General features: G+C 32.0%; 4 protein-coding genes and 1 non-coding gene across 12 annotated transcripts; 3 read left to right on the forward strand and 2 right to left on the reverse strand.

Annotated features, from left to right (window-relative positions):
- Positions 1 to 92: 92 nt before the first annotated feature.
- LOC143342191 (methionyl-tRNA formyltransferase, mitochondrial) lies at positions 93 to 10,057 on the forward strand. 4 transcript variants are annotated; one of them, XR_013079745.1, is made up of 8 exons: positions 6,126 to 6,259; positions 6,769 to 7,067; positions 7,159 to 7,359; positions 7,453 to 7,575; positions 7,674 to 7,852; positions 7,936 to 8,127; positions 9,609 to 9,850; positions 9,931 to 10,057. XR_013079745.1 is itself a non-coding variant. In XM_076765804.1 (7 exons), exons 2-7 carry the CDS (start codon positions 6,847 to 6,849, stop codon positions 8,420 to 8,422), a joined length of 1,083 nt encoding a protein of 360 aa, XP_076621919.1. In that variant the 5' UTR covers positions 93 to 225; positions 6,769 to 6,846; the 3' UTR covers positions 8,423 to 8,516. The 4 variants fall into 4 exon arrangements, 3 of the variants coding, with proteins under 3 accessions (XP_076621919.1, XP_076621918.1, XP_076621920.1); XM_076765804.1 differs by lacking the exons at positions 6,126 to 6,259; positions 9,609 to 9,850; positions 9,931 to 10,057 and adding exons at positions 93 to 225; positions 8,256 to 8,516; XM_076765803.1 differs by lacking the exons at positions 9,609 to 9,850; positions 9,931 to 10,057 and adding an exon at positions 8,256 to 8,516.
- On the reverse strand, positions 228 to 6,093 carry Rad50 (DNA repair protein rad50). Of its 2 annotated transcripts, XM_076765796.1 has the most exons (14): positions 5,952 to 6,075; positions 5,581 to 5,860; positions 5,345 to 5,494; positions 3,879 to 5,264; positions 3,675 to 3,795; positions 3,228 to 3,606; positions 2,946 to 3,151; positions 2,540 to 2,877; positions 2,034 to 2,453; positions 1,824 to 1,949; positions 1,465 to 1,740; positions 1,259 to 1,392; positions 1,033 to 1,161; positions 228 to 910 (listed from the first exon to the last, which is right to left on the reverse strand). In XM_076765796.1, exons 2-14 carry the CDS (start codon positions 5,809 to 5,811, stop codon positions 649 to 651), a joined length of 4,158 nt encoding a protein of 1,385 aa, XP_076621911.1. In that variant the 5' UTR covers positions 5,812 to 5,860; positions 5,952 to 6,075; the 3' UTR covers positions 228 to 648. The 2 variants fall into 2 exon arrangements, with proteins under 2 accessions (XP_076621911.1, XP_076621912.1); XM_076765797.1 differs by lacking the exons at positions 228 to 910; positions 1,033 to 1,161 and having other exon boundaries at positions 1,278 to 1,340; positions 1,430 to 1,740; positions 5,581 to 6,093.
- On the reverse strand, positions 8,610 to 14,306 carry LOC143342189 (PHD finger protein 14). Of its 4 annotated transcripts, none has more exons than XM_076765801.1 (14): positions 13,890 to 14,306; positions 13,541 to 13,699; positions 13,223 to 13,465; positions 12,913 to 13,124; positions 12,674 to 12,828; positions 12,073 to 12,347; positions 11,549 to 12,004; positions 11,201 to 11,489; positions 10,851 to 11,094; positions 10,556 to 10,743; positions 10,357 to 10,495; positions 9,795 to 10,129; positions 9,604 to 9,712; positions 8,610 to 8,985 (listed from the first exon to the last, which is right to left on the reverse strand). In XM_076765801.1, exons 1-14 carry the CDS (start codon positions 13,900 to 13,902, stop codon positions 8,965 to 8,967), a joined length of 2,838 nt encoding a protein of 945 aa, XP_076621916.1. In that variant the 5' UTR covers positions 13,903 to 14,306; the 3' UTR covers positions 8,610 to 8,964. The 4 variants fall into 4 exon arrangements, with proteins under 4 accessions (XP_076621916.1, XP_076621914.1, XP_076621915.1 ...); XM_076765799.1 differs by having other exon boundaries at positions 8,611 to 8,985; positions 12,904 to 13,124; positions 13,223 to 13,468; positions 13,890 to 14,305; XM_076765800.1 differs by having other exon boundaries at positions 8,612 to 8,985; positions 13,223 to 13,468; positions 13,890 to 14,304.
- A 2,740-nt stretch (positions 14,307 to 17,046) lies between these two features.
- LOC143341808 (uncharacterized) lies at positions 17,047 to 19,245 on the forward strand. Its single transcript, XM_076765041.1, has 3 exons — positions 17,047 to 17,956; positions 18,054 to 18,970; positions 19,068 to 19,245. The coding sequence occupies exons 1-2, from the start codon at positions 17,591 to 17,593 to the stop codon at positions 18,564 to 18,566; spliced, it is 879 nt and encodes a 292-aa protein (XP_076621156.1). The 5' UTR covers positions 17,047 to 17,590; the 3' UTR covers positions 18,567 to 18,970; positions 19,068 to 19,245.
- A 1,808-nt stretch (positions 19,246 to 21,053) lies between these two features.
- Positions 21,054 to 21,125, forward strand: Trnad-guc (transfer RNA aspartic acid (anticodon GUC)). Its single transcript has one exon. It is a non-coding gene; the product is annotated as a tRNA-Asp (tRNA).
- Positions 21,126 to 21,738: the final 613 nt, after the last annotated feature.

The raw sequence follows: 21,738 nt of genomic DNA on the forward strand, positions 1-21,738 counted from the left end.
CTCGATTATCGAGATCGATCCAACACTCGATACACATATTTGAGATTAATAAAGCGGTAACATTTAAATGCATTATAATTCTTTTTACGACGATATAAGGAGACGATTTTTTTGGAGTTATAAAATGGAGTTTCCAAAAAGAGACGTTACTTTTATTTACTTAACAACACACAATGGAAGAAGCAGTTACATTTATTTTAATGACGTGGAATACACACAAAACAGGTACCAATTAGAGTATTATAAAAATATAAATTCTTACACGTACAATATAAAATACACACTTTGTGTGTACATAACCTAAGTGAATAAAAAGGAAAAGAACCAAAAAGTTTTAAAATTATATGACAATCTATAAATACAGATTCCCCATAATACGAAAATCTTAGAATGTTTAATCGTTAAAATCTGAGATTTTATTTTCCTGATATGATTTCAAATTTCAATATGCATCCTCTAATATTAAGCTTCAAATTTTTTAAACGAAAAGCATAGGATTAACAAATTGTCAAAGATTCTTAAATTTTTTTATTATGAGGAATTTAAGAAAAAGTGAGATTCTAGTACTTCATACACGAAATAACTGTTAATTATATGTAAATAACCATTAACTTTTGTAATAATATTATGTTAAACAGAATAAGGAAATTACATGTCTAAAACATATCTTTTTTTTGATGGTATACTTTCAGTATGTTCTTCGCTATCACGATCGCTAATAGATCTTTTCTTGTGATATAAATTCTTTAAATGTGATATTTCGTTTGAACTTCGCTCCGATTGTGGTGTATCTTCTGTTTCTGTAGAATATTCAAAGACCTCATCGTCGGATGATATTCTGTCCTTTATAATATTAGTATCAATGCGATCTCGATCGTTCATTTGACAGTATTTTATTGCCGAGTATCCACTGAAAAGCATTTAAAAGTTCATAAATATTTATGAAAATGATAATTTAATCATTAACAAGCCTATCCCTGAATACAAGCAAACTAGTGTGCGTACAATAAAATGTTTCACATGTACACTTACTTTGATTTTCGATAGAGTTCATAGAAGCCTTTATTGCTATTTAATTCGGCTAGTTTGAATAAAAACTTTTCATCGTGGCTAATTACAATTAGTTGAAAATTCTTTTGATGTGATCGTGTTTTAACAATCCTAGGACATAAAAATAATAAGTATGAAAATCGTAAGGAATAACGATTGTAATTGTTTCGTATAAATAAGTTTACTAATTAAACAACTTGAAACATACTTGGCTAATGCGTTTGCTAAGCTATCTGCATTTTGTTGATCCAAGTTTGTTGTTGGCTCATCCAGTGCGAGAATTCCACAATCTTTACAAAAAGTTTTTGCTAAAGCGAGCCTTATAATTATGGACGCTAAAACCTGGAATAAAATATACACAAATGAACACATTTGTTACCTTTTGTGGCATTGTTGTTAGAAGATAAGGTTTACTTTTTGTCCTGCACTACAGCGACCTTTCATATCCAATTCATGACCATGTTTTGTTTGAATTAGTTTATAGTTGTATGTTCTCTTTTTAGACCCTACACCTTCAGTAGCATCTGTGCGAATTTCTATAGATGTCGTGTCTGTACCAGTATATACAAGTTTCCACAGTTTCTTTATAATTCTGTTAATTGTTGCCATACGTTCTTCATGATACTCTATCATAGCAATATCCAGTGCTCTACTATATGCTTTTAAATTTGCTATGGTTTCTTGCACCACCTAGTTTAAAGATAAGTTATTTCAAAATTGAATTATCATTGATATTAAGCTGCAAATAAAATAAGATGTTCATTATATATTACTGTTAATTCGATGGACTTGTTCTTATAATTTGTACGAGCTTGTCTATAAGTTTCCTTCTTCAACTCTCGAGTATACTGTTCTACAGCCCTTTCTAATTCTTCTTGATTACCTTTGGCCATATTTTTCTAAAAATATTTTAGTCTATCGTCATATATTAATCTAACAGTAATTATACTGCCTAAATATATAAATTTATTAGAATATTCTACCTGACGCAATAGAAGTTCTGCTCGACCCTGCAAGTTTTGCCATTCTTCTAATATTTCAGCGTAATTTATAACGCTTAATTTTTCTTTTATACCTGAATATTGCTGTTTTAAACTTTTAATATTGTCATGAGTTTTGCGCAATACAATGTTGTCGGATAATTCCCTTTTTCGGAACTCATGGCGAGTAATTTCTTCCTTTAGTTTATTTATCGTTGCTTCAGTATCACTTTTTACGTGGAGAAATTCATTGATAGAACTTTCGTAATTCTGTATCTTTAGTTCAGAACGTTCTAAAGCCTCGGGAATTTTCTGACGTACATACATTTCAACTTCCTCTTGTACTTTATCTAATTCCATTAAACGATTAGTTCCGTCTGCTAATAATTGTCTATCAGCATCGTGTTTGTCCCGAAGTTCTCGCTAAAATAAACAAATAATCATATTTAATTTTGTTGTATGCACTTTGCGTAAATATGCCGGTAATAATGTAGTGATATTAAACACACTTTCTTTTTATCTAATCTTTCAAGTCCTAAATTTAATTTATTTTTTGCTGCAGTCATTTTTTGCCTTAGAGTGTCTACTAATTTTCCAAGCGAGATTTCTTTTGAAAACAATGTTTCCTGCTGGTCTCGCAATTGTTTTAATTGTTGTATGTTTGTACGTATTTTTAACAGTTCCCCCTGCAATACATTTTGTTCTTCCCGGGCGTTATGCATTTTTTCATTGTGCGTATTTATCGCGGACTGTAAATTTTCAATATCATCACGAATTTTTTTTAAAGATGTTTTCAGTTCTTCTCTTTGACTTTGAGCTTCCTCAAGGCTTCGTTTTGATTTAATTCCTACATACACAAAAGTTATAATAATAAAAGTCATATCCGATTGTCAAAAATTAATTTCTGCGATATACCTGCAAGAACCATGCGAGATTCAAAATTATCAATTGTTTGTTTATGTTTAAAAATTTCATCGACACATCTGTCCCATAACATAATATCACCCACAATGTCTTTGCACATTGCGAGTCTATTTTCGGGATCAATCATTTTTTCTTTTAACTTCGTTATACATATTTGTGATTTTGTCAGACTATTTCTAGACTCTTCCAAATTATTCCTATAAGTAAATAAAGATTTATAGATTTAGTAGAGAAAATGGTAAATGAATGTATAAAAAACAGTAAAATATTTACATTAGTTTGTCTGATTCATTTTCTTCTAATTGTATTACTTTCTCAACTACCGGCTTTAATTGTAACATCTTATCATATTTCTCTTGTTGTGTCTTCAATTCTATTTCACATTCTTTCAAACGGTTTGGATGACTTTCCATTTCAGTTTCCATTTCTTTTAATAAGTTCTCTATCGTTTGGCGTTCATCAAAGCCTCTGTGACACAAAGGACAACAGGGATTTATTTCTCTCAACTGTTTCATGTACTCTTTATAAGCAGCGCCTTGATGAGCATATATCCCCCTTTTATCTTGTAAATCTTTTACTTTTCTTGATTGTAATAATAAAGCTTCATCAAAGTCCTTATAATGACAAATTAATGAAATCTTTTTTTTATCGGCTGCAAAAAAATTGTTTATTAACGATAAATATAATAATAGGATCTATAAATATTAACTCTAAACTCACACTCTATTTCTTCTTTTTTCTTTTGAAGTTCGTGTTCAATGTGTGATATTGTTGTTTCTAATGTTGTAGAACGACGTTCTTCTGTCTGAATTTCCCGCATGATAGATTCTATCTGATTTATCTAGAATTGATCATGTTAATAAAATTAATAAATTACACAAATTATACTATCTGCATGTGTGTAATAGGTTCTATTTTATTTACCAATTCTTTCTGAGCCACATTTAAATCATTTTTCAATTTAGTTTGTGTTAGTTCTTTAATATCCAGTAACTTCAATATTGTTTCCTCGTGTTTGGCTTTCAATTTTTGTAATTCTGTTTCTTTAGAAAGCAATGTAGATTTATGTATTTCTAATTCAGCTTGTAATGAACTCTGTTTCAATAATGACGCTATTTCTTCATCAACTGCATTTAATAGCGCGTCCGTTTCATCTCGTGTCTTAATTTTATCAAGAACTTCTTTCTTTGCAGTATCTACATCCATTATTTTACTCAATTGCTCAATTTTACGTTTAACAACATTCATTTTTGTTTCAAGAGAGTTTACCGTACTTACTGCAGCACCAATCCGTATTATTTCCGATTTTATTCTATTAATTTCATCTCTTGTTTCAACTACTTCGTTTTCTTTTAGGCTCTTTTCCGATTCAATTTTCGAGTATTCATTACGCAAAATATCTATTTCCGTTTGCAATTCTTTCTCTTCTCCATCTCTTTTTATTTTGTTTTCTTCTACTCTATGTTCTAACTCCCGCAATTTTTCCTGCAACCTTTTAGAAAGAGCTAAAAATTCCATGTCAGATATATTAGAATGTATGTTATCAAGACCCCAAGCAGATAATGCTCCATTTAATACTTTGTTACGGTGGGCAGTTGCTTTTTCTTCATCTTTAATCTGTTGCTTTAAAGTACCACTGGTTACTCTTTCATCAGCTAACGCGCTTGCTACCGCGGATTCTTTTTTAGCAATATCTTTTAATCTTATCTCAAATTCTTTTATTTCATTAGTTTTCCCCATTAAATTTTCATCATACGATTTTATTTCTAACATTAATTCCTCCATTGTTCCCTCAAATACATCTTGTATATTTTCTTTCAATCTACTCAATTGCTGTTTGGTCATATCATATTCGGTTTTTATCTGTTTCTCTTCAGTTTGCAAATTTTTGTAATCAGAATCTAGCTTTTGCATTTTATTAATCTTTTTATTTATAGGTATCAATTCCTGATTAATTTCTTCTATTTTTATTTTTATATTATTCAATCGTTTTTCATTATCTTCGAGCTTTGTTTCTTTATCTACAACTTCAGAAACAATTAATTGACAACTTTGTTGTTGCTCTTTCACTACAAGTACTTTCTGTTGGTACTCTTTAGCCAGCTTTGTAATATTTTCAAGAGCTTTATTGAATCTAGCACTATCAAAAATTTCATCAAATTTTTCTTTCAATTTTTTACCATCTTGAAATGGCCAATTAAGATCCTCTTGGTGACAAAATATTACATAGTCCAAAATTGATCTTGTTACTCCCATTGCTACTGTTAGCTCACTATCGACATTAGCACATCGATTGGTTATTGATACTGCCTATGTTAGTAAATAATGAAATAAGTAAGAATATGTGAATAATATACAAACATATACATGCAATGATATAAACAATTTACCTGTGTACTACCTTTTGGTATTCTACTCAAGGCACTATCAAGAGTTTTAAATTTTACCGTTAAATTTGCTTTCGAAGATTCTATTGTTCTACATATTGTATAAATATTACCAACTGCATCAATTATTTCAGCTTTTACGACTCCCCGCACCTACGCAGATGTAAATATTATTATATAGGGGCTTTAAATATTAAATTGCGATAACAAGTATAAACAGTAACAATGAAAAATCGTACCATCGAAGTTGCTGATAAGGTCGGATCGTGAATAAAAAATTTCCCACGATCTGAGCTGGGTGGAAATTCGCCGCAAGTAGCGAATTTAAGAGCTTCGATAATTGTCGTCTTCCCTGTGCCATTTGGACCAAGAATAAGTGTTAAAGGTCGTGAAAATCGAATTTTAGCCTCTTCGTTATCGTCACCGAAATTACGAATACCACGTACGGAAAGTCTTCTTATTCGTGACATTGTTCAAAATATATGAGCACAGTTTTAATAATTCCAAAATAATTCAACGCTGTAAATTGTAACAATGGATCGAAAAATTGAATTCAACGAGTAAACAATCAGTTGCGTCGTACATATTTTGTGTATAGAAATTGAATTACTTCATTAATATCATTGTACATCAAATGTTACGAAATAAACTAAAAACGTTTTATATAATTGGAATATGAATTTCTGTCAGCATTGACGTATGTAAACAAAACCGGCGACTTCGGCAGAACTTTGTTAAGATGTGGTTCTGTCTCAAGTTTCAAATAGATTCAAATACAATAAAACGCATATAAGTTAGTATTTATGTATACGTAAATGAAAATGTATCATTCTACAGCGTAAGAATTAATAAGAAAATATAAAATATATAAAATAATAATAATACTATTCCCAAACAGGGCAACAGGTTTTAGAAAGGGTGAGGGTTTTGTTGATTAATAGTTATACGAATAATTTAAAGATAAAGTTTATTTTTATTTCTAGAAAATTATGTTTTAAATATTGATTACAAGAATGTGACAATTAATATTAGTTTCCTTCGAAGGTCTTATACTTAGTACAGGGATTCTCAATGGGAACCATATGACCCCATGAGTTTTATGCAATTTTTTTCGATAGTATACATAGCATTTATATTTTGATAAAAGCAACTGCAAGTAGCTTTTTTCAGTTATTATGTTTTCGTGTGCAAAAGAGAATCTTTCAGTGAAAGAAGGGGCAGGAGGGATATTTAAAAAGTATTTAACACAACAGTTGATTACACAAAATAATAGAGCACAATATTAATTATAAATGAAATAAATATAATTGCGAGGGTATCAGTATTATCAGTTAAGGGTTGATCGAAGTTGCATGATGATTTATCACTGATAAGTACTTAGTTCTGGTGATGATTTCTAAAAACATCGTTTACGGTTTTACGTATAGGTTAACGTAGTACATGAAACAGAGCCGTGGTAATGGATATTGAAAATTCTATATTTTCTAAATGACAACACAATCAATATGGTATTTTTTAATCTTCCAATATCAGGAACAAAACAGTTTTTATATACATCGAGGAAATTGAAGAAAACATTGTTGTCGATTGTTAAAACAACAGCACATTCTTACGACGTTTGTAACAGAAAATCACATTCAATATCGCAAAATGCTCCGTGGAACGTATTATTTTTTGGTACGGACAAATTTTCTGTCGAGAGCTTGAAAATCTTACATAATAAGCGGTAACATATTTTTACATTTTGTGCACACTCCTATTGTTTATACTTCGTATGTATGCTTGTAATTTAAAAAAATATTTCATTATTCATTTAGTGAATCTAAAGTTTTGCAACGATTAGAAGTTGTTACAGTAAACAAAGGAAAAGAAAATGCCATTATAAAGTATGCAAAGGAAAATGGAATTATTATACATGATTGGCCAATTGAAATTAATGTATCTAAAAAATTTCATATTGGGATAGTTGTTTCATTTGGTCATTTGATTCCATCCAACATCATAAATTCATTTCCATTGTAAGTTTATTCTTTTAAATTATTTACATAGCATCTGTAGAATAATATGCTTTGTTCAAATGTGTGCAGAGAATGTGTATAATTACTTTACAGGGGCATGTTAAATGTTCATGCTAGCTTATTGCCAAGATGGAGAGGAGCAGCACCAATAATTTATTCATTAATGAATGGAGAACAAGAAACAGGAGTTACAATAATGAAGATATTGCCAAAAAAGTATTATTTAAGAATTTGATATAAATTAAATGTCTTTATAAGCAACAATAAATCTATTTTAATAAAATGTACATCTGAGAAATTCAATATTTTTTTAGATTTGATATAGGAGAAATAGTGTTGCAAAAGCAAATTGATATTGGTGAGCATGAAACATTGCCAGAATTATATGCTAAATTAGCAAAATTTGGAGCAAATCTCTTAGGAAATATATTTGACAATTTACCACAATTAATGAAATCTGCAGTGCCTCAAAACGAAACGAATGTTACATATGGTAAATATGTACATATTTAAATGATTCATAAAACTATTTAGCTAACAATATAAATATTAAATTTTTTAATTCATACTTTTCAGCACCAAAAATAACATCAAAAATAGCTTTAATTAAGTGGAATGAAATGTCAGCAAACAATGTTTATAACTTACACCGTGCTCTTTTAGGATTGTATCCATTAATTACAACATTTCAGAATACAACAATAAAATTACATGATATCAAAAAGATCGAAAAACCAGTTCCAACAGAATTGACAGGAGAAATGCCAGGTAAAAGAACAATTTTATACATCATCTTACATATGTACTAATAAGGAACAAAAACATTAAATAACATGAAAACGTGAAATATTTAGATTTTATTTTATGTATAGGTTGAAACTATTGTTTACTTACAGGGGTTGTAATATATGATAAAATAAATAGTGCACTGATTATAAAATGTAAGGAAGATTGTGTTTCTGTAAAAAAAGTAGTTATTCGCGGTAAATCTGCTATGAGTGCACGTGACTTTAATAATGGTTATATATATGGTAAAAATAAAACGAAAGAATTCTTTTCATGAGTTACTTATCATTTTTAAGAAAACTGTAAGAAAAATGTAAGATTAAAACATTTAAAATATACAAAAGTAAAAATTGCAATATTAAATGTTTCTATCCTTTAAATTAAATTAGATTTCAAAGAAAATATAGAAAATGTTAATGTTATTTAAATACTAAAAAATAATAATTATTTCTTGCAAGTATGGAACATTCTTATACTTAACTTTTTTCTTACCTTTGTAAATATATATTTGGAATTTTTTAGAACATGGGCCATCATATATACATATATATGTATATATATATATAGATATAGAAACTATATAAAATTAAGCAGAGAAGAAGTCAATTGAAAATAAGTACTGAAAACTTCACTAAACAAATGCAAAAGTTCTAAAATATATTTAAATGTAAACTTTGCAGTATGTATTTTCAAGAGACTATTTAATCGGAGGAAAACTTTTTGACTATATTTTGTATATTTTACAAAAAACATATTGGCATTCAATGTCTTAATTTATTTAAACGTGGAATTATAGCTGCAGACATAAAATTGTTGATATTAAGTCTCAGTTTCAGAGGCCTGAAATAAAAGAAATATTTTTACTATTACAGATTCTTTCTTTTATTGAATTAATTTAGCTTCAATATATATTCCTAGTAACAATTTCAGGTCAAAGATAAAAGTATCCATAAATAAGTTTTAGTCTAATTTGTTACTTTGGCCTGCTTCAAAATTATATGAAGTATAGGTGTATTATCCATCTTTTATGAAGAATTGTTCCCATTTTCTTATAAAAGTGAGATTCTAATTTTTTTTCGTATTAATAACTAATTGCCATTCGATATTTCGTAAATGGAACGTTGTATTCGATTAGTGAATAAATAAAGATGGCACTGCTTTTACTGAAAATAATTAGTTAATGTTAGCAACTAGTTATTAATAAGATTGTTTTTTCTACATTTAAAATTATTGACAAAATTTAAGATTTATATGTGCTTAACATTAAAGTACTTTATATTTTGTCACGTGCTCATATTCTCTGCACTATCGATCGCATTGTAATTTGATTCTTTTACGCATCAATACCAACTACTTACATATTAGTCTCTTTTTCTTATGACTAAATAAAAAGTACCTTAAAAGTACCTTTTGTTTAATGTTGCATTTAATACGGATAATAAATAATAGTTAACTTACACTAGGATCGCAGTCTGCACAATGCCAAGAGTAGCCTCTTCGTTTCGGCGATTTTTTAACCGGTGGATCAAGACAGGTGAAGTGGTAGCATTTTTTACATTCATCACACCTGGGACGTAAAAAGTGGAAATGTCATAAGTTCAGAATACATTTAAAAGTTCGACATATGTAATATATTTATATAAACTGACATGACGAGATTTTGACTGGTGCCAGGCATATCACAGACATTGCAGTGTGTTAGGAGGTCTGTATCTTTTCCACGTTTTGCATTTCCCGTAGATGCCCTATTACTTGTATTATTAGTAGATGCATTTGCTGTTACAGATACAGCATTTGAAACTAAAGACTGGACTGGCAGTGTAGATGGAACTGGTAGGGCTGGTAGAGCAAGCGGAGCAGGCAGCGGAGGTGGTAGTTTAGGTAGTGGTGGAGATGTTATTTCAGTACTGGTAGATGTGGCTACGAACATCTGCGGACTTGATTCGGAAGCAACTTCACCCTCTGGCCTTGGTATTGGTTTTATCTGTTAAACAAAATAAATGTAAGTTATCGCTTTTATTTTCGTAGTTACCGACAACCATGTGCGTATAGAGCATATTTAGAGCAATATGCATAGGCCAGTGTTATTAAAATGGATTTCGAGTCTCGAATTCTGAACTCCTATTACGGTTAAAATTAGTTTCGCGGCTTAATTGAAGTTCCGAAGACTCAAACTTTATAGGTTTTTGTTATAAAATAATAAAAACATACCTTTATTGTTATCCTCCGATGAACTTCCGGTTGACTTTGTCCTTCTGGATTCTCCACATCGAGACTTTTCCTTTTATGTTTACGTTTTCTTTGTTTCACTCCCGTAATTGGATCAGGCGTGTATCGTTTGTGCTTCTCCCTGATGACGTGCAACAGAATTTAATATTCCATATTTGTTTCGAAAAAGCATCTTACAGACCTCCTCCTTTTCTTCGCGCTTCTCTGCGAAACAGACTCTGTGCCATCCGCTGAAGCCACCATATATTCAGGTGATCCTTCCCTTGTAGTTATTGTCACATTATTAATAAGCTGTTGATTATATATCGGTTCTCCCGGCTGGATGGGAGTCGAAGACGGAGGATGTGGTCCAACTGGTTTTATAGTTACCTATACATATTTCATTTAAGAAGATAATATTGCATTGTCTAATTTATTTCGAAATTTGTTTCGACCACAACAGAACAGAAAAGAACGGAGTATTGAATGTTAATTACCTTTGGTGTTGTAGGAGTATCAGGAGCTGTGACGTTTGTTATACTACCAAGACTAGCAGACGAATTTTTTGAAGTGCTAGGAGTTGTTGGCGTTGTAGGCACTTGCACTTCTTGCGGTGGTGTTGGTGTTGGCGTCGATGTTAAATTAGAATCGTCTTTACAATGCCTCAATTTACGCGGAGCTGACGTGTCAACACGTTCAACTTCTGATCCAGAAGATTCCTTATCGCACTCGGAACACTGCCTGTATTTTAAAAAATGATACAAATTCAAACTTGGTTTATTTTAAACATAACGCAAAGATATATTTAGGAATAATAAAAAATATAATACCACGATAAGATACATACCATCCCATTAACTTTGTTTTCTTGGGCATACGCGATAGGGGTGGACTGAGACAAGATAAATGGTAATGAAGATGACACGTGTCACATTTTGCAAGCAGATGTTGATTTGTAGATCTTCTGCATATTCCACATTGATGCCTTAATGTCAGTTCACCTTTATGGTTTTGATCTTGTGCCTGACTACTTAACACTCTACCTTCGCGCACACCTTCTACTCCTTTGCCAACTGGTAAGGGAAAGCCAACACCCATCTTTAAGGCAGCTGCAGTCGGTACACCTAAACTTGTACCTGTTGAAAAGGATGATATATTTGTATATTTTATATGCTGAGTATCTATCGGAACTTACCTAAAGTTGGTGTTATCCTTGGTTTTGCTAAATCAGTTATCTGTGGTAATGGTTTTACGTATCCGCTATTTTGAAGGACTTGATGATACATTTCTATTTTTTCTTTCATTGTTACATTTACGCGAATTTGTTCTTCGTTATCTTTCATCACTTCGTCATACTTTCTATCTAATCTTTGTTGTTCGTTAAGTAATTGAGAATTAACATCAAGCAGCTCTTGTAATCGTCTTTTCATAGATGTTACTCGCAAATTGCGATCTAAATAATAACCAATAAATTCTACGCTAAAAGCAGGCGGAATATGCCATTTTTTTCTAACATCGACTAAGGCTACAAGTTGTGCTTCCTGTGCTTCCAATGCAGCTGTATCAACACCCATGAGTTCTGCTTTTCTTGCTAATTGTCGGCAAGCAGACGCAGATGTGGTTAGTAATCGCGGCATTTTTTGGGTTGGTACTGCAGATATTATAAATACTTAATGTAACAATTAGTTATTTTTGTTACATTTGTAATAAGTAACTTACCCCATGGCGGCGGCCGAGATGCTTTGTGAGCTAAATATTTATGTCTATGTTTTGCTAATTTTCTTTGAATTCTACGTTGCTCTTCAGTATCCAAGTGGTTAGGTTGTTTTAATAACTGTTGTCGGTACTGAGCTCGTAACTGTAGAGCTAACCAGTTGCGCCTACGTCTACGAACGAGAGTTTTATCGGAATGAAGTTTACAATGTGCATAGAATGGATCAGCCTGGTCCACTTCTTCACTATGAGCTTCAGATAATAGACCTTCTCTTTGCGCACTATAAAGACATATCGTGTTATATTTTTATTATAGAAAACTTATTATGTCCCTAATTACTAGGGGGGTACGAGAACCCGAAATATCGGGTCGGGTCGGGAACACGAAATTTTTTCGGGTTCGGGACGGGTACCTGAAAGTTTCGAGATTCTCAAATTTTCGGGATTATCGATAAAATCGAGATTCTCGAAATAATCGAGATTCCCGAAAATTCCGAGAACCTGATGAACAACATGCACAATGCCCAAGTACTAAGCACGCAATCACACGTTTGTTTACATCAGGTCATATGATTCCGATTAGTTTATATTTCAAAATTATTCTTACCAGGTAACATGGAAATACGTATGGCACATTCCGGCATCACATTCTATGCATACACCAGTGCGAGCAAAACGCGCGTCTTCGCATAAAGAACATTGTTTTGCTCCCCATTTGCTATATGCCATTTCAAAGAGTGTCACACTTGACAAACGGTCAACCTTAAATAATTGAATACACATGTGTATATATATATCTAAAAGTGTTTTTTATTTACATATAATAGAAATAAAAACCTTCCATACTTCTCCAAAAGCAACACCAGGTACATAAAGAGCACAAACTAAATGGACCCATTTGCCTACATCAGTCTCTTTAAAAATTCCACCTTTGTTTGGACAAAGTTCACAAGAAGGATCTTCAATGCCTGCACTGCAAGCTTCACAAAACCAAGGTGCTGACTGACACAAAGAATCAGTACTCGAAAAGCTTTCTACATCTGACACACCATAACATCCTAAAATAAATTTGATTGTATCTTTACATCCAAAAACATAAATGAAACCTAAACTTTAAATTTGTGTAAAAATTAGAATGTATGTTTTATATTTTTACCTTCATGTACACTAACACCACATCCATCACATTCAACAATTTCATTAATATCATCACTTCTATCTCCTAAGCAACCACAACAAATTAACATTTTATTTAATTTATCTTCAAGTGGTCCTCCTTTTAATGACTGTTGCCTAGCTTGTTCAATTACATCACCCACAGTCAAATTAGTATTTTCTTTTCTATTAATTAATGGATCCTCCAAGGAATCATCAGATTCTTCAGAGGCATCTTCCTCTTCTTCTACATATATGCCAAATATATTATTCTTTGGATTCAAAAAACAAATTAATGTGTAATGACATATTGTTTTACCTTTTCCAATATCATGGGAATCCTCTGAATCATCATCAGATTCTTCACAGTGATCTTCAATTCTGAAATCACTGTCATCAGAACTTTCACCTAAATCAAAATCAAGCAGAGGAGCTGTTCCTACAGGTTTAACTCTTCTCTTTTTTGGATCTCTTTCAACTGAAAGAAGAATATAAGTCAGAATTTATTATTTATTGATGCTTTGAAAGTAGCAGTAAAAGAAACACATATGTTAGTGAAATATTCTCCAGTGAATAGGCACATTTATTGAGAAGAATATATATTACCAAAAATATATAAGAAATTAATTCTAGGTTATGTAAGTGTTTAATTTACAATAAATACATACAGAAGCTTGTCATATTACTGTTAAAGTGACACTTTTATTTAATTTCAGTCAAGTTTCTGTGTACTCTTAGAATTACACGGACTTAATTTTTCCCTTTAGTGGTTTTGACACTTCGTATATGGATAGACAGTTTTTGAATACCTCCCACTACTCAATGAACTCGACGAGTCGTCGCTTTGTAAAATACTGACATACGCGTAATCATACGACGCCGGCGATGTGAATTAGGTTAATTTTCTGTATACTGTTTCCAGTATGCATCGGTATAATGTATCAAACAAATAATAATTAAACTAATGAATGTTTTTTAAATTAAAATTATCGTAAGTGACGATAATGTAAAATTTTTGACAGAAAATCGTGCACATGATTAGGTAACGCTAGAATCGTTTAGTCAGGGCGGAAGTTTATGAGAACGTGCAAAACATATTATTTTTGAATATTGTATTTTGTCAGTGAAATATAATATTTATTTTTATTACAAACATACATAGTCATATACTTAAAAAAGAAACGAAATATAATCAGAATATAATACGATAACTTTAATAGATCTTTTCTGTAAGTACATTAACAGTAACTCGTGGTCAAAGTTATTTACTTGCTTTTGAAAAAAAAAACACAAATATTTCATGTGAAATATACCAAAAACTTAATCGTACCTTACATATTACTTGCTGCACTTGCGGTAAAATAATGTAAATATTGTGTTATAATTCAAAATATAACTTCTAACTTACTCATTGTTTTGTATAAAAATCCTACGTCATCGTCCTGAGACATTCTTTGTAGATATAGATACTCGAATCCACGATAAAAATTTCTCTTATATTTCTTTAAGTATATTTCTTTTAATATGTAGAAATTAAAACAAATATCATCATATAGATGAACGACACAATTTACATACTATTTTGTATTAATACTTCTGAGGTCTAAGTTAGCTAATTACGCAAATACGGATATATAAAACAAACTTCCTTCGCTAGTGTTATCCTTCTGACGCCGTTGTGTTTCTACTCGAATCAGTAACAAATCGCCATATTGAATTTCTCAAAATCCTTCAGCGGGAACTACAACCAATATCTATTTAACTAATTACTTAATTACAAAGGAAAATTTGTACATTTATAAAAAGTAACTATTAGTTCGTGTAGTAATTTGTCATAAATGTAAGTTGATCCAAAACCATGCAGTAAGTCGTAATATACAAATTTCTTCAGTTCAATTATGCAGAAACATCCTTAAGTTCAATCACAATAGAACAAAATCTTTTATATTGTGTAAAACTTATTTAACAAACATTTTTTGTTGTAGAAACATACGTGACGATTACGAATTCAGGAAGTAGAGAAAATATATGATAAATAAGAAGGAACCTTGAAAAGGCGAAAAAGTAATAATTTAATACAATACTTTCTATGTAAAATTTATAATCGTTAAACATAAAATAGTATCAGAAATTTTGTTACAGTAGCATGTTTATCTTATACTATTCTTTATTCATTGTTTTTACAGGATCTTTTGGGCAGTATCAACTAAAAACAAACATTAAGAGTCAAATTAGGGTCTTATCCTATTATAAATCATACACATGTAAGTACCCCATATTTTATACTTAAATTCCTACACTGAAATTTAAATATCGTGCGATGTATTTTAAATGTTTATGTTGCGAAAATAATGTTCAGAATGTTAAATAGTAAAAGAATTTTCGATAACTTTTGTTAACAATAAGTGGAATTTTCATGTTACGATTTGGTGTTACGATTAGCGGTCACCACGTGTACTTCACCACCTTTAATCTAGTGGAAAAAATTTATTGGAAAACAATTAAAATAATTTACATGATCAATTGATTATTAATTATTGCTTGTATTAGTTTTTACAGTAATGTACATTATTTGAAGATTATAATAAAAGGAGTTCACAATGAATGCAGTAAATTTTGTTGTTCATTGTGTGTGCCATTTTAAACTACGTTATATTAGAACGCGCCGTTTGATAGAATTTTTGACATCGTTTGTATCATGGCTGAATTTGATTGAAACGTGTAAAATAATAATAATGCAGTTGTAAGGTAATCGTTATTAAATTATAATGCATTTTGTTATGACATTTGGATTTTTAATTCCGTTGAAATCCGATGAAAATGTTGAGAATGATGAAGGTATAGGTAAAGGTAAGGTTAGCAGGAAACGAAAACAATGGCGTAAGAAGAAGACAATGAACAAGGATACCTATGAAACCGTGGAATCGAAACAAAATATTATAAATGTTGGTCAAGTAGTAGCAGAAATACATGGCGAGTACGAACTACTGCCAGGTTATACTTTTAAATTTGATTGTCGTTGTTGGAAAACAGCCGCGAAGGTACACTATTTTAAAAATCATTTGTTTATACCTTCAAAGCATCATACATAAAAAGTTATGATGCACTTTTTAAACAAGGGAATTATGTATTAATTTTTCTTGATATCTTTTTATAAGCTACAGTGTTTTGTTTTGTACAATACAGGTAGACAATTTGGTTTCCTAATGAGTATGGATAATTTATTATTATTAGAGATTATCATATATACATTGTATTAATCGGTTGAGATGATTTAATTAGAATGACTTCAATTGTATAGGTATATACTGAGAATGGTGATTGGAGTTTACGACCTATATCATGTCCATTCACAGAAAATGCAATTTGGATTTTATTTTCTGTTCATCATGTAGTTCACTTAAATGAAACACAAATACATAGGTTCTTTAACTATGTGATTACTTATCAAATGTTTTCTGGAAAAAATAAATTATCTGAAAGGTTTGTCAGGATCATTAAAGAGTTGACCAAATTTGTCATCTATATTCACAATTTCTTTTCTTAAATACATACATTAAGTACCTTTCTTAATGTCTTAAATAGTTACACAACAAAGCAATTAAATAGCATTAAATAATGTACAGAGCAAAGAAAGACAAAGTGAAGAGATTCTATATAGATGAAAAATCAATCAATGTTGGACAACATGATTTTCTTGAAATATATCCTTCTGATTTGAGTAAATTTATATCCATTACTAAATCAGTGCCTGAAGCAGTAGTAGTCACACATGAAACTGATGGTGATTATAGTGTCACTACATATCTTGATGTGATACCGGGTATTAATAAATTTTAATACCTCTAATAATTTATTAGAGTATATAATAAGTATAAGGAAAAATAAATTGTAATGTATTGTGTAATGATTGGAAAGTTTTGCATTCCTAATGTTTAGAATCTTTAAGTTTTCAAGAAATATGAATTTCATATCTTATTTCATTTATCAAAATTTCGTTAGATAGTGCACACCAATGTAAGTTTTGGAAAATGATACGGAAGGACCGTTTCCCATCTGAATCGTTGAAACTTGAATTACATACAGTATCGACCGAAATTGGACAAAAATCGAAATCAAAAAAACGTAACAAGTCGGTACAAAAGAAACGACTTCAAACCAAAAAGTCGAAAACGGGAAAGCAAAGAAACGAAGCTACACATGCGATGAGTTTACCCGCGGGAACTTTATTTTCTGGTAAACTCGATTTTCAAAAGTTTCATTCCTAGTTTTCTACACATGTCTACTCATAGTACCACATTAGATTTCTTATGCAGTTTCTGTAACTGTCATATAAAAGTTTGTTTAAACAGTAAACTAAAATTTGATTATGGTATTGTTTTTAGACATGGGTGCAATTACTTGTTACACTGGTGTACCGCGCATACCAAACGTCTCGTCCATTTTGATTTACGCACAATGCGTGGACATTTTATGTAACAAGCAGTTGCGAATGGAATTAAACCCTATATCGATTAAATTGGAACAAATGTCAAAATTTCCGGACAATGTAGTAATTGGAAGCGGTTTTAATTATCTTTACGCAAAAATTCTCTTTGTCGATCGCGCGATTGTTACGCCGTACTATGTTCCTGCCCAAACAATATACTTCGAATTTGTCAAATGCTTCCTGAGCGACGAATTTCGTGCAGAAAATTTAATCAGCTTCCTAGGAACGCAATTTCTCACTGTTGAAGTAAATTAATGTTTATATATGGTATTCACATGTACCAAGCCGCCATTGATGCGTGCTAATATTCAAATATTTAAAGCTTACGCAATTTTTCAATTAGATAATCGGTATGCGAACCATAAATGTTGCCAAATCTGATTTCAACGCCGTGATAAACGTGAAATCACCGAGAGCGTTAAAAATATCCGATAAAGAGGAGGTTCTCCTCGGCGTTGCAACCTTTGATGTATCAGACCTTATAAGAGGATCGTGGGAGGTCAGATTAACAAGCAGTTTGTCTCATCCTCGCGATATGTACTGTATCGGTATTGACGATGAAAGTGACAAAGGACTCGAAAAAGTAGCAGTTTCGAGGACAAATTCTCCACTTACTAGTGACATTCTGACGTCATTTGGTACTTATATAAAGATCAAAGTTCGCGTGGCTTATGATCTGCGGCCGGTTCATCGAAATGTCCTGCGGCATGTTACTACACTGAATAGAATTTTTCTGATTTTGAACGATTTTAAGCTAGCTAACGACATCTTGGCAGATGTATTTTCCCATAATTTCAATTTATTTTGTACCCTTCAGATTTCGAACGAGGATAATGACTTACAGGTAAAGGGTTAACGTAGAAATAGTATTTATAACAATCGCGTAGTAATTTGGTTTAAAGTGTCATTAATTTTAACATTGTGCTGTGGGTTAATATTTCAATAACATTTGGGGATACGTGCAATGCAAATACGCAGCAAAGGCTAATACAGTTAAGTACATCATCGATAAATTTAATTCATAGTACAGATAGAAGATACATACAAAAATATTTTAACCGGTTTCGCGATCGATTGCTGCGACAAATTCTTCATCTTCTTTGAGGGTTTATCCAAAGGATACTTATTGCAAATTTGGGAAAAGGTGGAAAAGCTTCCAACTGAAGATGGCTATGTTTATTATAATAGCAGTAGTGTATTTCTCACGCGACTTTACGAAGATTTCGTGCCTCTAGGTGGAGTTCTCAAGGTCAAACTGAGGTAAAATAAAACATGTCAGAAAAATCAGTATTTTTTGTCTTATCTACCTATTACACTTCAATTTCTGAAAAGTCATTAACGTGTTTTTTATTCAAAGTGAGTCTCTGGAGGCGCAACTACAGAAACATGGCCTATACATTGGTAAAACGGGAACAATGCTTCGGTCCAAAGCCACGAGAACAATGGGAATGATGACGTTAGCATTAACCATGAAATCCCTGTCTCAAGAATGTCTATTTCCGCGTCCGAATTACATAAAAGCTTTCATGGATGAAATTCGTGAAAATTATTTTGGAAGTTCCAGATTTGTGTGATACAGATCAAACACAAGTTCCAACAGTACAAAAACACTTTTATATTTAGATAATAATACTCGAATACTGAAACATTAGATGTTTATTAGTAGAAATTGTATACTTCTGAAATATTTTAGATAAATAAATTGTTTTGAATAGCTCCAAAGTTGTAATTAATATTAGCTCAACTTATCTAGCGACGTAGGTAGATTCTAAATATCGCGGATGTTGTAATTTTGAGGTGACGGCAAGGGGCTCGACGCTTAGTTGTCGGCTACCAAAGAATAGGGCAAACTGTTATAACAAAGCGATTAATAATTATTTAAAATATTTATTACAATTATTGTATTGTTTACTTAAAGGTTACCGGCAAGAACTCCTCGATAGTATAGTGGTTAGTATCCCCATTCCGCTTTGAACCCTCGGAGGAGTAGGTCGTGTTTCGGGGGAGCTCCCCGACTAGGCCGCAAGCAGGAAAAAGAGAAAGCGATAGAGAAAGTGCAAGCAGAGACGGAAAAGCGCGTTGCTAGTGGGATAGCTAGAATAAAGTAGTGCCAGAGTTCTTTTTTTTTCTCTTTTAATATTATCTAGTTATCAGTTCATGTGATAAGTGCAGAAAAAGAAGTAAAAATAAGCAATTTCGAGTTCGACACCCCAGCGGGGGCTCGGCCCCGCGCTGAATGTGTAATAAGTGCAACAAAATCATCCAGTGAGGGAAAAGCGAGCAAAGACGACGATGTACCAACGTCCTGTACAAGAAGTGCAATACGCAGTGAAAGTTTATCGAAAAAAAAATTTCTTAATCCTTAAAGCCATAGAAGAGGATGCTTTTAACGCGGAGAAACTGTCCAAATAGTTAACTGGGAATAAAGCGGTTAAAAGACACATCCCAACGCCGAATTTAGCACACAGAAAATTACTTGTGCCAAAGAAAACCCACACGGAAACAATGCAAGAAATCAAAAAACAGAAGAACTCAATAGAAAAAACAATGGAATGCGACCGATCACCAGAAACAGAAACGCCAAAAACATCACACAAGACCTACTAAAAATAATAGGCAGCCTGAATTCAACAATAGAAAATCTGAAAAAACAATTAGACGAGGCTCGGTAAAGAAACCAGGAAAAATCAAGCCAATCCCCGTCCGCTGTACGGACGCGCAACAGATTCGAAATTCTGCAAGCAGAGGACAAAGCACCCGACTCGCCGGCCGTGGACAAGGACGAGAGCATGCCAGGAAAGAAAGCAGAAAGCACATCTAACAATAACGGGCGCGCAGGGAAGAGGAAGGGACCCGTAGCCGAAACTGCAGCGACCCAGGTCAAACCACCAAAAAGGAGAGACTTTGGGACCCCTCAACCCTGAGCGCAGCGGACAATGGAGACAGCAAACCAGCGAGGCAGCCCCCGATCAACATTTTCAGCCACTCAGCAAAAGAAATATTAAGATTTTTTTCAAACGAAAATTTAAGATTTATGTTTGATAGAAACGATAAACATAGAAATAATGTAAAAAAGTATTGGTGGCTGCAATAAAAAGTACAAAGAGAAGACCAAAGTTAGACTTAATTATATGTCAATGTATTCACAAGTACAAAGGTTATTAGTGTAAACATATATATAAGCACAGTAAGCCGGCGCAATAAAACGTTATTATTTATCATACAGATTAAGAACATAATGTAAGACTGTCATCGAGAGCGCTCGGTAATATAGTTAAGTCGATCTGAGTAAAAAATTCAAGTGTAAGTTATATTGCGTCCCAAAAAGAGTTCATGTGTCAGATCCTCGATAGTATAGTGGTCAGTATCTCCGCCTGTCACGCGGAAGACCGGGGTTCGATTCCCCGTCGGGGAGAGGGTTTATTTTTGTTATTTTTCTTTATATCTTGTTATAAAATTGTATTATTAATATTATTTACGTATTAACTTATGTTATTATAACTTATATTATTAATAATCAGTATAGTAAAAGAATTGAATATGTTACAATGATATTTAACGTTTGTATTACTATCTTTGTTACAGATACAAGGAAGTGAATATGTAGATAACGATAAATTATCAGCGATAAAGCATGACGATAGCTACAGATACATTGTCAATGAAAGATGATTTGAAGGTAACAGTCTCAGATTTATTCCATTCGTTTTTTTTATCGAACTAATTGCTCCAAAATACTTACATTTTTAGAAACACGGAACGTGACTGTTAGCGCAACAATCTCCCTCGTCGATCACCCTAGTATGGATCCCCACCCTTAGATCACTCAAACAAAGAGAGTCCTTCCCAAGCGTATCTCCCATGTAGGGCCACTTGAAGAGTACAATGAGGACCTTGAAAATTTCCAGGCCTGCACATCGTTTGCCTTTTATTGGAGCCCGACTATTCATAACAAGTAACAGTTTATTTTTATTCTTTAAGTAATATTGATATCTATGTGATAATTTTACTCGATATCTGAGTCTAGT

Source organism: Colletes latitarsis, chromosome 5, assembly GCF_051014445.1.
Source record: "Colletes latitarsis isolate SP2378_abdomen chromosome 5, iyColLati1, whole genome shotgun sequence".
NCBI classification, from domain to species: Eukaryota; Metazoa; Arthropoda; class Insecta; order Hymenoptera; family Colletidae; genus Colletes; species Colletes latitarsis.